This window comes from Psittacula echo (genome assembly GCF_963264785.1).
Source record: "Psittacula echo genome assembly, chromosome: 6".
In the NCBI taxonomy this organism is placed as follows: domain Eukaryota; kingdom Metazoa; phylum Chordata; class Aves; order Psittaciformes; family Psittacidae; genus Psittacula; species Psittacula echo.
In genome coordinates, this window is record NC_137743.1 from 11,772,407 (window position 1) to 11,791,360 (window position 18,954).

The 18,954-nt window shown below is 41.4% G+C and overlaps 1 protein-coding gene across 2 annotated transcripts in view; it reads right to left on the bottom strand.

Moving 5' to 3' along the window:
• The window catches only part of ADD3 (adducin 3), a 101,369-nt gene that overhangs the window by 19,712 nt on the left and 62,703 nt on the right, over nt 1–18,954 (bottom strand). Inside the window, exon 3 of one of the 2 annotated variants that reach the window (XM_080622164.1) lies at nt 9,054–9,277. In XM_080622164.1, the coding sequence (XP_080478290.1) occupies nt 9,054–9,248 (195 nt within the window). In that variant the 5' untranslated portion in view covers nt 9,249–9,277. Of the gene's footprint in view, nt 1–1,737; nt 1,813–9,053; nt 9,278–18,954 lie in introns of those variants that run through there. The other variant, XM_080622165.1, reaches the window with a different exon arrangement.

Below are 18,954 nucleotides of genomic sequence, written 5' to 3' on the forward strand. Positions count from 1 at the left end.
ATGGCTGCTCATCAACACGGTTGCACCACTTCTGGATTTGGCCACCCTGCCTGTGCCTGTACAGATGCCACAGCAAAGCTGCTGCCTGGATAACCCACCCTGCCAGCTTGAGAATCGTTTCCTGTTTGCACAAGCATCCTTCTGCCTTCAGTGAGCTCACCTGCCCATCCAAACACCAGTATCCCTTCCCTTGTTTGCGCTGGAACAGCGCTTTGAGCATCCTGCTGCAAGTTTGCATAGAAAACAGCCTGCAGTAATGAAACTGGGCCCCTGACAGCTCTTGGAAAGGAGGTAAAGCAACATTTCAGACCAGCTGCACAACTAGGAGGATGCTGAGCAGAGCTTTTATTCACCTGGGAGCACACCCAATAACCCAACCTCTGTATGCAGCAGTCTGCAAACTCCCCTCCACTACTGCCAGCTGAGGTGATTGTCTCCAAAACTGCAGTAAGATGAACTACACTGAGTTACACCAGAGGAAAAGATAGTTTTGCATTTACACCATGAGCCAAAGCACCCCCTGCACAGCCAAGCCTACCAGCTGCTGGCCCAACTACATTAAGCAGGTCTGCTTCCATCTTACTCATCTGCTGAATGCCACTCCACCACCTTGCACTGAGACATGAGCTACTCAAGTGAAAATATACAGGGCAGCTCAGCTTGTTCCTAAACCCGTTTCTAGAACTCCACTGATTCTAAACTTTCTGTTTCTAAAACTTCACCCAGCTCTTTTATACCAGCTTAGACAGCCTTGCATGGTACTGCAGCCTGCAGAACAGATACAGCTTTTCTTATTGAGTCATTAATTGCATGATTAGGTCAAGGTCTTTCTAAGACTGCAAAACTGCATCTCCAGAAATAGTTGCAATCATCTTCCAAACACACATCATAAACTAGCAGTTGAGATGCAAAATCTTTTGACTCAGACCTTAGGGCTCTCTGAAACTCAGTAGTAAATTTACAAGCCTCAGTTCTGACTCACTTACTTCCTTTTTCATTCAGGACAGTCCAAGTGTGAGCTGACAGTGTAGATTTGGGCTCTTAAGAATCAAAACAACATTTGCATGTACTAGTTGACAACTGCTATTTTCCAGTCAACATAAGCAGAAAAACTAGAATAACCAACTTGCTAGAATAACCTATTTTACATATATACACATCTATATATATAGCACAAAATAATAATGTAGCTAGAAAATTTTAGTATTAATCTGTTCGTCTTGGTAGGCAGCTCTCTAAGCACATTAAAAAGTATGCAGGTTCATATCTTTCTATGCTGTTTCTTGTTTGTTGACCACTGATTTCTCCATGTACTCCTTATTCACTCAAAAGAAGTAGAAATAAAATGATAAGGAAAAAAAAGTCTTTGTAAATAGATAAAACAATGGTAATATAGGTAATCTACAAGTACTCCACACCACTGCAAACATGCAAGAGGAGAAAGCACATGCTCACATCAGGAGTAATTACAGTCAGGTGCAAACAGTTTGATAGCTAGAAAAGCAATGTGAGGTCCCTACATTTAATAGCAGCACTGCTGTCAGCCTTGAAGCTGAAGAAGACTAAAATAAACCCCCCTCACCCATTTTCACTCTTGCCCATTTTTGATCAGAGTTTATATACCTTGCATCCATTTTTAAACAGGGTCTAATTCAACTTAGCTACATACAAACACACTCACACTGAGTCTCTAAGCCAAATCACCACCACTGAAGGAAAGGTTTAAAAGAGCTTAACTGGTATTTTGTTCCTGAGAGCACTCCTGTGCTGGAAACGCAGCTGCCCGGGGAGAAGACGACAGACCTTCACCGAAAGAGCCGATGTGGCTTTGTGACAGGCTGCTTCAAAACTGGAGTTTAGATACAAACAACTGGTGCCCTAAGTGGAAAAGGGTGGAGCTGGCCACAAAAAAACCGCCAGTGAGTTAAGGCTGGTGGGGAGAAGATAAGAGTCACAAAAAGTGCTTGTTAATGCCATGAAAATAAAAAAAAGGGAAGGGCAGGGAGCTTCTGTGTTACGATAGAAAGAAATGGGCTCAATAATAAATATGGGGAAATAGGTAAAGTTCTAATAATCCCTTCACTTGCAGTGAAGCATGCGGGTATCTGGGCTGGACTCAATGACTCAACCAACAGCAAGCCAGTCCACACACACTGCTCAGCCGGCACCAGTTTTTCTGGCTCCTCGACCCTGGTCCACACCAGTTCCCCTCTGTGAGCTGAAGCAATGTTTACTCCTGCGATAAGCAGCCCGGAGATAGCCTATGATTAAAGCAAAACCTGAAGCACTGAACTCCTCTGCAAAGCCCATCTTCAGCACAGCCAATTCCCACAGCACCAGCAATCCCCACACTTACACAACTGCTGCTCTGTGTCCCTCCCTTGTGTTTACTCATGGAGTAAAGCTACACATCTTGCTGGATGGAATGGAACTGCCAACATTTAAAATGCTAGAAGAAATCAAATTTCAGCTTGACAGGGGTCTTAAACACTTTCAAACAGAATTAACTTCTTTCAGTAAGCACAGGAGTAGGGAATGTGGGAGCACACGTGGTGGCAATGCACCATCAAATGATGGGCAGAGCTCTTGCAGGGTGTTCTGGATGCCCATGCTCCTGCAGCCAGGGAGGAAAATCGTCAGTCATGATTTTCCAGGATTATTTAACAGCCAAAAAGGCTTAAAAATTAATATAGATAAGCAAGTCCCTGTAGTTATTATACATGTACTGCAATGGAAACCGCCTTCCTGCTCTCACCAGACTGAGTTGATGTCTTTGTTAGACAGAAGTTACAAGCCTAGTGACTAAAAGAAAACTTGACGATTTTGCTACCCTGCATTTTATATCTCCTTATCACTTATTATTAATTAATTAGGGAATTAATTCAGATCAGAGTATTATTTACCATTAATAACTTCAAATATACATAGGACCATAGGAAAGTCATCAGGCAAAGGAAGATGGATCTGATTGTTGTCTGTTGTCTGATGGTCTGAATAACCTAAAGAACATGGTCCCAAAAGCACCACAGGATCTGCAGACCCCTCCTCCCCAAAGACAACAAAAACCTAAACCCAAGCAGTTAACCAGCAGGAAGATTATATATATGGATAGGGGGTGGAATCGATCTGGAAACTGTTGGTGTTTATATCTAATGAAAACCACAGTTCAAACTAAATGGAAAGCAGAAAATATGGAAATGAGAGAGAAGTGAAAGGTAACTCATGTTTAATGTAAGGAAGCAGAGAAAAAACTCACAACTGCACTTGTGGTGCGGGACACTGGTATGAAAGATCATGAGAAATGGAAATTAGGCAATGCGATTTCTTGGTTTCTCACAGGAACACTGGATATCCTTGATTTCAGACAGCATTACCCTGAGCACAAATTCCCTCTTACTTAAAAGGCTGAACTTGCCCAGCCCCCCAAATCCAGGCTCATATGGATATTGTCACAGCTAGAGGGATCTTTATGGGACATTTTGTGGCATGTCTTAAATGATGTGCCAAGTTGAGCTCATCTCCCTTGCTGAAAGAGATGCTGCACAGGTCGTATGATGAAAGAATGTGATTAAATAAGCTATTGTGATGAGAGGAGAGTCATGACCCCAGCAGGAAGTCAGAAAGATGTCAGAGAAAACCAAAGCCAGAGGAGGGAGCTGAGATGCGGGAGGCGGATATGTGAGGAACTAAAAGGACTTTTGATATTTTAAGAAAATAAACTGCCCGAAAGGGAGTGGTGGTGTGAAAATACTGGATGTTCACTCGATACAAACCAAAGTGAGCCAGACAACTGCAAAAGAGAAGGAAAAAATAAATTAAGCCATCCTTCATCTCTGTCCTGATGGTTTGAAAATAACAGCGTTAGAGAAAAAAAATCAAGTGTGGGTGGGTTTGCTTGTTTTTGAGGAGAAGAATCTGCCTGCATGCTGAAGCAGACCTCTGAATAGATGAGTTGCTAAGCTGGACTGTTATCTCCCCTCTTTTCTGGGCAAGAGCAGCAGGCATGGGAGGCAGGGGGTGTGTGCATGTACAAGGCAGGAAGGAAGAGAGGCACAGGAGAGAAGTACAGTTTTAACCTCAGCATAAAACAACACTGATTTTGCAATCTGGATGGCTAGACCTGAGCCAGTGCCCTCATGTAATGGCACTGCTGAGCCAGATGTGCCCTGAACAACCTGCAGAGCCTTGACGGGTTGGTAGATGCTCTCAAAATCCAACATGAAGTTAAAGCAAAGCATGATGAGATCCTGCCAGTGAAGTGCTCAACAAATCAAAGAGCTCCAAATAACCGTGTTTCAAAGGTAAAAAGAGCATGTGCATATTCAATGGGTCTTGAAAAGACACACAAAAATTTCACTGGTAAACTGAAAACATAACCCAGGCATTTAAATTCCAATAACTGGGCATTTTTATCTTTACATATTTCAGCTGTTCAGCTCATCACTTTATACATAGATTTGACTACTCCAACTTTTTCTTACACCAGTAACAATAACAAGATGTATCTCATATCAGTATGTCTTCTGTATGAGTGCATCTTCTTCCACTCTGACCTGTAGCTTTTCTTCAAATACAGTGATATTAAGTGGACGTAAGGCACTCCTCAGTGCAATTTAAGCAGTGATTCTAATTTCCTGCCAGGTTACACACAGAGTCCTGTTAGCTAAACCCTGTAGTAAGCTTTCCTGCTGGTTAGCTAACTGTTTCAAATGGTTTCACTTGACTGGAAGCAGTGTGGCACTGCTGCACCCAACACCTTCCCTGCCTGCTCCGGGAGCCGCAGGGAGCTTCTCCCTTCTGTAAGTTCACGCAGCTCCTCAATGCTGAACTTACTCTTCAGTCTTCACACACCAAAACTGCTCAACCATTGCTTTTTTGTTTTTAACTAAGTGTTTTTGATTCTTCTGGTTGCCATGGTAAGGGCACCAGAGAGAGATGAAGGCCTGGAGGACTTGTATACCATAACTGAAAGAAGTGTTTTGATGATACAGCTAATGAATGTTTCCTCTTTGAAAAAGGCAGTTACCCTGTATAACAAACAGTATGACTGTTCAGCATATAAAAAGACAAAACTGTTTTTAATTTCAGAATTAAACCAGAAAATCTAACCCTCACCCCAATCTTTTCAAATTATTGGTCAAGTATCTCAGATCCAACATAAAGCAATTACATGAGTCCTTTAACAATAACATCACAGAACCTGAACCTTGTGAGCTTGCAGGTGTTACTGAACTAAACTTACATGGTATAATCTTAAAGATTGGCCAGCAGCACCTCTGGATGCTATCAGGCTGCTCACATCCAGCTGATTCTAATTTCTTTCCACCTTTCTAACACACACGGAACAACAAACAAACAGGTCCTATCAGATTCTCCAGGCCATCAGATGCTCACAGGTTACACACAGTATTAAGCAAACAAGTCTGAGAATTCACTGATAATGTCAGGACATTCTTTGTGAGGAGAGGTCATAAAACTCTTATAATTTGTTTAAGACTTATTATGAACAGAGTCTAAGACATTAGCAAACACCAGAGGTAATGAGAATAGCGTTTCAGTAGCTTTTAAATGATTTAATTTAGGAAAGGGAAATTGCACATCATAGAGGAGTAGTCAGACTGCACATCAATATGTGCATCAAACAGCACATCAGAGAGATGCAGCAGTTTGATGTCTGAAGATGTCTGGTCAGGGCTGCGGCCCTTACAATAACAGGCACTACACAAAGCATACCATGGTTCCTGAAATACATTCTCTAATTTATTTTCTTGCTAAAGGATTTAATTTTCCTACTTGAAAGAAAAAGTCTTGCTAATAAAATAGACTAAATCAGTACCTAAGCTTCCTAGTATATGACACTGATTAACACTTTAGTTTTACACCGTGAACCTCTGTTCAGAGAAAGTGCATGTCCAAACAAGCTCACCTCAAGTCCATACATGCTTGTGCACTTTTAAGAAATGTAGCAAGGATAATACCTCCATCTCATATTTACTAATACTTGCCAGAAGATGAGTCAATGACTATTTCTGTGATCTGAAGGCATATATTAAGGCTGGGTAAAGATATGAATGCATATATCTAGGACTGGGTGAAGGTTTCACACTGAGCAAGCTCTTCTTTAAAACATGTCTGATACCCTCTCATCCTCCCCTTCCAAGCATCTTCAAACTATTTCCTTCTTGTCAACTGGAATAAACCAGAGAAGCAAGAAAGCTCTACGCAAACTTCTAATGCAGTGTAATTCTGCAGCTATAGAACAAAAAGAACAAAACCACTACGTACAATACCCATTAATTCAATCCTGAACCTGTGTTACACAGACTGGTAACAGGAAAAATAGCTTTTGGCCTTTTAATGACAAATATATTCAAGAAGAGACAAGATACTTGTTTTCTATACTGACTCTCATGAACATTGGAACTTGGAAGAAATAATGCAGTTTCTATTCCCAAATCAGTTATGAAATCTGCTTGATGGATATAGAGTCACTGTATTAAAAATGCTTTTATTTCCTCACACGAGAAGCCACAGCAGGGTTCCTCTAAACTTTCTATATCAAGAAAAGAGACTCTAAAAGGAGATACTTGAGTAAAAATGGTATTTCAGACACCTCCTCTTCGTGCCTGATCACACACTCAGCTCCCACGTTCCCATTTCTCCCTGGCAGATGCCAAGAGCTGAGCAGGCCCCTGGCTTATTTGGACAACTGCTCCCTCACACAAAAACTTGTAACTTATTGGCAGCTCCAAACACTTTCCGAAAAGTGCTGGGCTCAGCTTCTCTTGCAGCAGGACACTAACAGCAGAACGGCAGCTCTTTGTCCCTCAGCCTCCATTTAAAACACCTAGACTCAAGGGTTGACCTTCTTCATCGCCCTCCCTAAAATCTGCATGCTGACTCTGCATCCATTCAAAAAATACCCACAGAGACTGCGGCAAAGGAACATTTACTGACAGACTTGGCAAAAGGTCCTCCAAAATGCTGGAGTAGTTACACTCATCGAATTCAATACTGCAATCAAAAGGACCAAAACGTAACACACATACAAACCCAAACAAGATCTAACTTATCTTTATCTATCAGGCTAAAGATCTAGTCTTTGCTGTGAGTTCTGGCTACTCACAATGTGAATATTTTAACAGGAAGAAGCAGGCTCTGATCACATTTTACAATCGAGTGTTAACATAAAGTTATCATGATTGAAGAGTTATGCAATACTTCCTTAGAGTATTTTCTTTATAAAAGAACCTCGCTGCAAACCCAAGCTTGCACAAATAGACTTGAAAGTAATAAATTCCTTAGTCAACAAGTTCACATTATACTCAGAGCACCACAAAGATCCAAGAGGCACTCCATGACAACACTTTAGCAAACAATCCTGTTATTCATGGATGAGTATAATGGGGTGATTACTAACAGCTGTTTGCAATCTCATTACATAGAATCATAGAACCATAGAATAGTTAGGGTTGGAAAGGACCTTAAGATCATCTACTTCCAACCCCCCTGCCATGGGCAGGGACACCTCACACTAAACCTCGTCACCCAAGGCTCTGTCCAACATGGCCTTGAACACTGCCAGGGATGGAGCATTCACAACTTCCCTGGCCAACCCATTCCAGTGCCTCACCACCCTCACAGTAAAGAATTTCTTCCTTATATCCAATCTAAACTTCCCCTGTTTAAGTTTGAACCCATTACCCCTTGTCCTATCACTACAGTCCCTGATGAATAGGCCATCCCCAGCATCCTTATAGGCCCCCTTCAGATACTGGAAGGCTGCTATGAGGTCTCCACGCAGCCTTCTCTTCTCCAGGCTGAACAGCCCCAACTTTCTCAGCCTGTCTTCACACGGGACGTGCTCCACTCCCCTGATCATCCTCGTGGCCCTCCTCTGGACTTGTTCCAACAGTTCCATGTCCTTTTTATGTTGAGGACACCAGAACTGCACACAATACTCCAAGTGAGGTCTCACGAGAGCAGAGTAGAGGGACAGGATCACCTCCTTCGACCTGCTGGTCACGCTCCTTTTGATGCAGCCCAGGATAGAGTTGGCTTTCTGGGCTGTGAGTGCACACCGAAGCCGGCTCATGTTCATTTTCTCTTCGATCAACACCCCCAAGTCCTTCTCTGCAGGGCTGCTCTGAATCTCTTCTCTGCCCAACCTGTAGCTGAGCCTGGGATTGCTCTGATCCAGGGGTAGGACCTTGCACTTGGCATGGTTAAACTCCATAAGGCTGGTATCAGTCCACCTCACAGGCATGTCAAGGTCAGAAGAAGCACTGCAACTTACAGAGGAACTGAAGGGAGAGGGATCTGTAATGCTGCTTAACCCCTTCTCAGTCACATTACCCCCACCATAATACACCAATACCCCCAAAGGCTCATCCTCACACAGACCTTACTCACTCTCTATGGCTTCAAAATACTTAAGGCAACAGTATTACTTTTGAATGTATTCATCAGGTTAAAACCAAAGCATACATTAAAATAAAAATTTCAGCTAATATGAGTGTGTTTAAATAGATTTAATAGTGTTCTATGTAGCCTACACAAGTACTGAACTTACACAACCAGTAGATAAGTGCCAATATGGCCAAGTATGGGTATGATCACCCGAAGGACATGAAAAGAACATACAGTCTAGCTTTTAAACAAACTTAACCCAATAATGAATGTTAATTAAACCACTCCTAATGCAAATGATAGGTTAATATTCAAACCCAGAAAGCAGAACATCATGTAATGCCCTAATTTTTTCCTATTTGACCAGTGACTCCTTCACTCTCTTCCCTGCCCCTAAGTTTTAATTAAGCCCCCTGCAGCCAGCCAGATATTTTTATTATACTGCAATGAAGCATGAGAGAATCAGGAGAAAAACAAGACAATAAAGACTGCTTGTTCACAGACAAAACACTGCCAAAAAGATGCTGGATAATCTGTTTAGTGACTCTTCTTAGAAGATTGTCCAGACATATTCTAGCTAGCTGTAACATCAAAAAGATTCCTAATAACACTCTTTATTCTTATTCCCCCTCAATTCCACTCACAGGGCTCTGCAGTATCTGAGTGACTCTCTTCCTTTGCTCCATCATATTGAAGTCCTGCCTCAGGTCAGGAGACATGTTTCTCTCCCGGATATACTCTGGGTCATTCTCGTTGATGCGATCAAAGTACCGCTCCTTGTGAGGCATCGTGGCTGAGGGAGGAGTAGTGATCACCACCTGGCTGGCATCAGTACTCATGCTTCAACGCTGAGGGTGATAGACCTCACCTGAAACAAATAACAAAGGGGGAAGAATGATTAACAATTAGAAGGAGGGTACTGAATATGACTTCCAAGTCTGGACACAAATGGTGTTGTTACTCATCTCTGCAGAGCAACATCTAAAATGAAAGGGGAACAAATGAATTACCATAATCAGAAAGCTGAGGAAGAATTCTAGAACACTGTTTAAAAACCATAGTTTTATGATAGTGCATAACCAGCTCTATTCAAGTTAAAATAAATCCCCAACAGCATACAAATATGACGTTCAAAATGACCATATTTTATGATAAACTTTCCTGCACCATTTTACATTGCAGTCATCACCACCCAAAGTTTTTACATAGCTTTCCTTCCTGACATGTTCAACCAAACACACTCAGAAGACGAGGCCTCTGTTTAACATGCGCTCAGAGCTCATATCCAAGCTCTTCCTCGATCAGAGCATTTCCGCAGCATCTCATAACCCCAGCTTAAAGACAAGACATGAGGATGCTTGAAGACTGCCAGGGGATCTCTGCAGAGCCCTGGCTGATGCCTGCGCTTTCAGAAGACACTTGGAGACACTGAGGGAACTGCAGAAGAGGATGTATGTTAGGTTGCACAGGACTGAGGCTGCAAGAGATTTAGCTTTTCTCCTCTTATGTGCAATTGTATGCAAAGATTCTCACTGAATCTCATTACATTAGGAAAAGAAAAACACCAAACAACCAACAACTTTCATGTCTTGGTAGAAAGCTATGCTTAAAATCTCATTAAAAACCCTGATAAGCATTTGTAAACACAAACAAAACTGGATCAAAAGCAAAAAAGCAGACACCTGAATTTTCATACAAAGAATGAGGCTCAGAAGCACACTCAAGAGTACCATTCCTCAAACAGGTACTGAAGGGGGATGTTTTCTCAGGTTTGAGGAACAAAGAGAAGTAAGATTTGTAGGAAGAGATAGTGTATTATGAAAATGCATCTTAACATGCAAATATCTGCATTCAATAATATATTTAATATAAAAATATTTGCATGCAAATGTATTTGGTATGTAAATAATTCACATCTTCAGAGGAAAAATAGCCAAACATGAAGGAATGGGAGTTGTCAAGCAGTATTAAGCAGAGTGGTTTAACATTATGGTATCAGTGGTTTTAAGTGTCCTTGCTCTATGGTACAGTTCACCCTTCCCTCATTTGGGTCAGAGCAATTACTATTTGGGGTATTCTGTGAACAGTGAGTGATCTGACATGGAGCACCCGAACTCCTCAAACTATAGCCCTGTATATTTCCCAGATGAAACATCTGGAAGTCCTGTTAAAACCAGCTTTAGCAGCACAAGCCCTCCTGCTGCTGCAACAAGCCCTTTTGGTCCTTGTGCTGAACCCTCTGCTGTGCAGTCACACCATGAACCAGGCTGGCAGGAGGATGCAAATTGTTCTGCAGCCAGTTTCCCACACTGACGCCCAAATGGCTTTGCTGGCATGCTGCAGGTTCAGCACAAGAATGAAATCCTGGGACACTGCAGCCCTGCCATCAAATCTGAAGCCCCAGACAGAAAACAAGGCAGATATCACCTACCAAGCTGGGACAGCATTAGCAGATAAGATACAGAAAAAGCATGTCTATGATTTTCTTGTATATTACAGATTATGATACAGTTTGGGATTGAGATGAAATACAACTAACACCCTTCTAAAAGAAAATGCTCCATGAACTCCGATGCTTCATTACAGAGGCTGTGGAATCACACCAGTGAGTTCTGCATTTGCTGCTTGGGTGCAGTATGAGTTCATTCCGTATTTGTTGACAGACCATCAAGAAGCCTGCTATGTGTGGTAAACTTGGGGATGCTGGGGAGAAGACAAGGGATTTGCTGCAAGTAAATGAGGGTTTGGGAAAAATCCAGAAGTATGAAAATAGCTTTTTTTTTTTTTTTTCTAAAGAATGAACTACTGTGTTTTTCCGGCTGGCAGCACTGAAGTGGAACGATAAGCGTCTTGGGACAGCATTCAGGGATATGATCACAGCCTGGCTTCCCTCTGTTCAGGTTAGAAGAGATACCCTTATAAATGCAACCATGTATTATGTCTTGCTTCCCCCCACAAAAAGAAAGAAGAAAGGTGGGGTTTAATTAGGAGAAGAAAACAGCATCATAACAAGACACAAAAAAATGAGCTCATTCTCCAAATGCCACAAGGTATGAGGAGCTTGCGACCTCTCAAGCCTACACTGTTCTCCATCTGTGTCAGGGTAAATACCTCCATCCAAGCCAGAACAGCCACCTCCCAGCACCTGCTGGGAGCTGAAAGCACTCTAGAAATGCAGATGGCAAGATCCTTGCTTGAACCGGCAACCAGCTGCGACTTCTGCTCTTCTGTTACTTCTTCCCAGGAGTTGCCTTATCCAACCATTTCCCCCAAATGCCCCTGAATCCTGTTAACCCCAAGTGCCAAACTTGCTCAACTGCTGACCCACTCGGTTCGTTGGACCGACTACACGCATGTCTGAACTTCAAAAAACTAACTCTTATTATTATAGGTTTACAGGACACAATTAGTTCAAGTCTGTTACTTTACAATTCATTCTTACAGTGACAGAAGGGCCCATTCATCTGTAAAAAGACACAAATGTGCCTGGCAATACCTAAAATCCCACAAAAGAGATTTTTCTAATTGCTCTGGACTTTATTTTTCCCCTCTTTCATTTCAGACTGGTTTGTTACCTCTAGCCATTACGATTACAACATTAAAGTCCTTGTACTACAAAACCCCCTCCGTTACTGAACATAATATGGGTATTGGGTTCAGTTGTTCCTATTAGGTCTGGTTCAATGCCCGCTCTGTTGGGCCTAGGCTGACTCTCATATAACCCCTACTGTTCAGCTAGAAAATTTTCAAACAAACCAGCCATTCTTTTATAATTTATTTGTATCTTGCAGTGATATATTTTAGAAAAGAGGACATTTTTTCAAAATATGCTCAGCTTTTGGGGATTTAAAGCTCCATACCTCTTTCTCAGCACAGGACTGGCAATGACTTAGAATTAAGTATTTACAGAAAACCTAGATCTCAAAATCTATGATTTCCGACAGAGTATTCTCTCTTCCTCACCATTTATTTTCATTAGATTCTTTTGCCTAGAAGAAAAATCAGCTTTGTTGCAAGGCTGCTTTTGGCCTCCATCCCTTCCAATGGTGTTCATGAATTAAAGAAAGTAAGCAGTACAGGCTAATGCTTCCTTTTGCACGCTACACTGCATAAGTGGTTCCAGAGACTGAGGCATATGTGGAAATGAGAGATTATGTGCCCCAGTAGCAACAAGGCACTACATCTAGACTGGTCAGAAAGGACAAACACACACAATGAAATCAAACCTAAACTAGGATCTGATTTTGCCCTGGTGAGTGCCATCCATCACTCTTGCTCAGTTGAGACACCCATTTTAGCCCACGTTTTGGCCTAACATGCACTTTGCTGTCATGCCAAAAAGGGATTCAAAATATAGTGAACTACAGATGGGAAAACTGCTCTTCTACTACTTCAGTGGAGGGGAAAAGAAACTAAAAAGAGCAATGCAGGATGTGTAAGTTTTTCTTACAGAGAATCCCCATAAAATCTGCTGAAAAGACTTTTAGGGGCCTGTGAAACAAAGACGCTCAGCAGCTCTTGCTACAAGGTAACTTGTTCATCTAACTCTGTTTCCCCCTGTCTAATTATGCCTTCCAGGTGAACTGAACTCTGATACTGCTACAAAAGAAAACAGGTCATGTCCTCGTGCTTTGATGCCTTATATAGCTCATGGGTTTGGCCTCTATATTCTGTTCTGTATTTTATACCTGTAACTGGGCTAGAAAGAGAAAGTAGAACATTTCACCTCTGTCAGGAGGCTATGCACATCTCTACTTAGAATTAAGTTCTACCTAACAAAAGCTTTCAATTTATCCCAGGATCTTGGAACTCTTGGGTTTAGGCTGCAACATTAAATTCTGAGCATCTCCATCTGATACTTTGTAAAGTCTAAGTAACATGCTGTGCTGCTTTTGTTGGAATAACTGTTTTCAATGTCACATTACAAAAGCAGCTCAAAAATAATAATGAGGTCAGAGAAACAAGGAGTGCTGAAGGAAAAGAAAAAGAGCAAGAGACCAAATGCAAGGAAAATCTACCTTGCCAAGAACACCCCAGAAAGCACTAACTTTACGTATTTATAGCTTTCATAATGTACAGAATGCATATAAAAATAAATACTACCATAAGAGAAAGACAGAGCAACAGTAAAGGGATCAAATCATTAGATCACCTAGCAACGAATCATTAACCTACCTTTTATGCTGATGTTTTATGGCTGGTTTCAGACATCCCCATTTCCTCTATGCAGCACAATCCATCTGTTTGAGAGTTTCCAGCACTGCAAACCAGCAGTGTGTACATTGCATCATTAACCAGTACAGCCGATCTCAGGTCTGAGCACTCCAGCTAGACTACACCACATCTGAGTCTTTCTTTTTTAAGGAGCACGTTGTGTTATTCTGCTCTTTCTGTTTCCCGCCTGCTTGCTTTTTAAGGAACAGTCTGCTCTTTCTTCCCCCCTCTCCAGTATCTTGTCTGCCAGGAGGTTTGTTGGAAGCGAAACGGGTGTCTCTTGATCTCAGTTCCAGCCTCTCTGTGAAACAGGCAGGTCCCAGTCTGAATCAAAGACTTGGCTTTAGGCAACACTGTCAGCTACATACGTAAGCTGGCAGAAAGAAACACACTTAACTGAGGGAATGATTAAGAAGGACAGGAAAATATGTAGGAGAATATGGACTGAGATGAGGATCACCATTACTGTCTTCTGGCATTGGAAAGTCAACTGTTCTAACTCCTTCCTTAAATTTTGGCAATGAGGTATAACTGAGTGATTGCATCTGTTCTAGAGTAAAAAAAAATATATATATTTGGATAAAGACCTCAAAACTCAATTCACTTTTTTATTCTCCTGATCAGGACATCAAATACCACAAATATCTGACAACGCATTGACAGATTCATTTTTGTTGTTAACATGTTACAGTGGGTTTGGGTCTCATTTGCCAGTCTCACCTTACACACTGGTAAGATGAGTAAGGTGCATATTCAGACGTTAGCATTTTCTAAATGCCATTTGTGGAACTGAGAATACTTCTGCTCCACTAGATAGGCAGCACTTGTTCAAGATTATATTCACTGATTTTACTAACAGATGGTGATCCCATACACTAGCATTCAAGTCGAACTGTCTAACTGCACTCTTGTATTGACACAAGGTAGTATTTGCATTAAATAAATAGTTTCACCTTATCATAACGCATTCAGTCTTTCTCCCTGCATCACCCCTTCAGGCTCATACCCATAGATGATTGCACAATCAGATGTAGGGGAAACTTATTCTTTGGCTGAGTTTAAAGTGCTGGTTTCTCTGCTGGGGTTTTTTGTTTGTTTAGGGTTTTTTAACTTTATTTGATTTATTTTGAGCTGCATCAGTTCTCCCCACCAGCTAACTGCATGTCTACACAAATGTTTGTTCTGAAACAAAGACAGTGATGATACAGGGATGTCTAATACTGCCTCTTCCAGTAGCAATGCCGCCATAAACAATTTGTCATGCTACAGCCCCAACTGGTTACAAATCAAATATTCTAATCCAGTGCTGTGTATTTGATTTAAGTCCTTCTGCTTTTAAACAGAGCAAGCTAATAAAATAACCATCACCTCCCTTCAGACAGCACATTAAAGAGACTATGTGACAACAGGATACATTTTTCCTAAGAAATAAGACCTTGAGTGTATTTGAATCTTGGGGTTGTGTTTCTCTGTTAAATCTAAAGCATAATTTTTCCCAATTATATAGTGCAATATTAAAGTCAACATAAATATTCAAGCTGTGCAATTTACATGTTACTCAGTGTAAACTGGAACTGAGCCAGCTACTCTTTGCTGTCACAAAATGAGATAACACAGTAGGCTGCTGACAGCCAGCCAGGATATGGGGGTTATACCTTCATCTTTAACTGAAGATGCAACATCTTTTTCCTCTGCTACGGAGAAATGAAGACTCCTTATAAAGACTCCTTATAATGCACTCAGCCTGTAGTAGGTGTAGCCGGCACCTCCACATTTGCAGGCCAGTCTGCCAACATTTTGCAGTGCAAGCAGGGGGGGCAAATAACCCCAAGCCCAGAGTGATGAATTGATGTATCCAATATGCTCTACCACATGGCCATAAGTGCTATTTGCATGTGTTAAATCTCATAAACGAGCTTGTATGCTTAACCCTGTAGACCCAGGGTACTTTAACCATTCAGATTTTGGTGTTCTCTCACTGCTGTCTATCAGTTTTTAATTATCCTTAATGATTCCCTTGATGAGGGACCTATTTGGTTACCCTTTTCTGGATGATAGTATGAGAAAAGACAAAACCAGTCTCATAAGGACAACCTCTATAGAGTTCAGATCCAAGGTCCATCTTGCTCAGTATAGAACCTCCTGTCCTGAGGAAAGGCTGTATGTAACTTGGCTGTTGCCATTGCTGTATTATGTGATCCTTAAGTAGTCAGCAATGTAGAGACTTCCTTGCTTCACTCCATAGAATGATAATTTCTTATTTTACAAGCATAATGTTCAGGTTGTGCTGACAATAAGAACATTTTGAGATTATAATGTTCTTTACACAAGAGTCAGGTCAGAACAAACCCAGCCACACAAGCAAACTGGTGACAGAGAAGTAATAGAGGAGGAACTCAGAGTCTGTTGGTGGAATGATGCACACAGGTGCTCCTGCACTGCACCAGGAAAGGGACGGCTGCACCATGAGAAAACACTGAAATGTCAGAGTAGCAAATCAACATGTCACTGTTGGTTATTCACTATAAATCTTCATCTACTGCTGGACAGAGTTTGCCGTGCCAGTTATCTATGACAGTATGATATAAGCAAATAAGAACTATTCATTAGTAACTTTAAAGAGACACAATAGATTGTGTCACTAAGCCCCTACTTTAAGAGAAAGAGGTCAGTCACCCACAGATATTACACTGCTGTGTTTTTTCCTTTTTTCTGAACTTGTTCTTTTAAAAGGAAATTTTCTCTTTCATAGTTACATTTCCTCCTTTTATTTACTTGTTATTTTTAATAACAACCTGTTTCAATGCAATTTCCCAGGAACAGCTTTAAAGCTGGGGTACATTTTGCTCATACGTAGGTTTATTTCAGTATCTGAGTGTACACATACTTCGAAACCTGCACTATGGACTGCTGATACTTTTCACCTTTGCTTGGGTGCACAGGGTTACTGTCTTATAAAACGGTTTTGAGTCTGCGGACAGGGACTATTTCTGAGGCAATTTAAAATAACTCACCTCCTTAAATTGAGTAAAACCACCAGAACAGCTAAAAACTTAAATTATTTGTTAAACTGCAAATAGCTTCTGTACCCACTGGACTTGAAAAGTGTGTCAGTCGTAACTCACACCCACTTTTCCTCTGTTTCTCTTTCATCTTTTAGGTTATACTGAAGTTCATGAAAAAGCACAATAAAAATGAGTTCCGTTATGAGGATGTAAGTTTCTCTTGGTTTAAGATGGTTTTCTATAGCAGCATTAAATTAAAATTTCATGCACAAGATATGAGATCACTTGAAAATATCTGAACACTGCTTCTATCCAAAGGCAAAACTGCTGTCCTCACTGTAGCAGAAAGCTAAGGACATGTACAGGAGCTGCCATGGGAAAGAAAGCATCTCTCTTTTATGAGATAAAAGCACTAGCTCTTTCCTAACACCACCTTAAAGCTTAGACATTATAGAGAATAAACTATGCTTCCAAATTTAATCACTTTTAAAAGCATATGAAGAATGGTTAGGGTTGTAAAGGACCAAAGCAGCTTCAAACAACTTTTGTTTTTAAGTCTTATCTCTGCTTATCTCCATAAGCACTTGTGGCTAAGTTAACTAAAAATATTTCACGAGTCAGTAGACAACAGAGAGCTAAATTAAAAGATTACATTCAGTTAGTACTTATCCGTATTAAGCTGTGAAAGTAGGCAAACATGCAATCCTCACACACAGACAAGAAATGGCTGGAAAATCTCCCTAACTCCTTTGGAAAAGATGAAACCTAGGATCCTCCATAATAAACTAAGAACTTAGCTGTGAGGAAAAACATGGAACTGTAAAAGGTGATTGCAGTTAAAACCGTTCATTTTGCAACTCTTCCTCTCTCGCAATGCAAAGCCTCCAACTTCCTTTGGTGCCTTTTTTCTTGGGCTGCCTCTGAACTGCACAGATGTAGGGGGAAGCAGCTTCATCCTTTATGCAGATCTACAGAGTTATGGAGTAGAAGAACCAAGTTTGTTATATAAACAATTTTTTTAAATCCCACTGATTTACACCAACCTGGAAAGCACTACTGGAGTAACAAGGGCTAATCCCAGCAATCTGTAAGAATCATAGAATACTGGGTTGGAAAGGACCTTAAGATCATCAAGTTTCAACCCCCCTGCCATGGGCAGGGACACCTCACGCTAAATCATGCCACCCAAGGCTCTGTCCAGCCTGGCCTTGAACACTGCCAGGGATGGAGCATTCACAACTTCTCTGGGCAATCCAAGAGCCCTCCTTGGTCACTGGCACCATGCGTGACATTAGAGAGCAGGGAAAACTCTTATTGATCCCAGAGCACATCAAAAGCCTTCTTGATTTATGGCAGTTTCACTATCCTGAGAAATGTCATGGCCAAAGCAGCTGCCTCCTGGGTTTTGCTGGAGGGTCAGAGGCTGCAGTGGTGGTTAACACAGATGATGGACGTGAGGCAACTGCTGGATTTTACAAATGTTCACACGAACAACCCATCTCATGCATGGCAGCACATATCCAAACCTTTTTATAGCCCAAACCCCTGGAGTTCCCCCTCTACATTGAGTCCTGACCTTTACCACCACCACTCATACAGTGTAGACCCCATTTAATCCCACCACCACACACTGACCATGCAGAATTGCAGCTCAGCGCACTCTGTAACTTGTAAGCCAGGAGTAAGGAACCCAGCCAACAGCTAATCTCAGCGGGGACATTTGTAACTGGAGACTTGAAGAAAAGACGAAATTGTGCCAGGCCTTCAATCATAAAGTCTGCAGGACAAATTGTATCTTTATTTATATTAGGCACCACACCCTGCACGATTCCCCCCAGTTCATCTGGGGATCTCAGAATCAACTCTACCATAAACTTAAATAAGGAGCAATAATACGCATTATGACACCACTATTAGCTTGATGAGGTCAAAATACATTGGCTGGCTTCTCAAAAATGGAACTGTAACTGACCTGTACATACATTCTCTCTTTAAACAGAATACAACAGCATTGATTTATGTTAGTTACACTCAAAAACTAAGGATGTTTTAGACAGAACAAGACAGTCACATGTACTGATTTCACACATGAAGAACATGCATAGTGAGAATGCTATGGCTGTTTTAAGGGTTTTTATTGTAATTTAAAGGTAGTAATGTTAAGGATCAATGAAAGTGTGAGGCAAATGATGCCAGCCGAGCCCAGGCACAGGCACATTGCCACTGGTTGGCCATGAGAAGCATAGAAAACAACAGAGGCATCTTGAGAAGAAAGTTCCACACTTACTCTAATATATGCCCCAAAAAAGCAAGCTACAAATTGAGG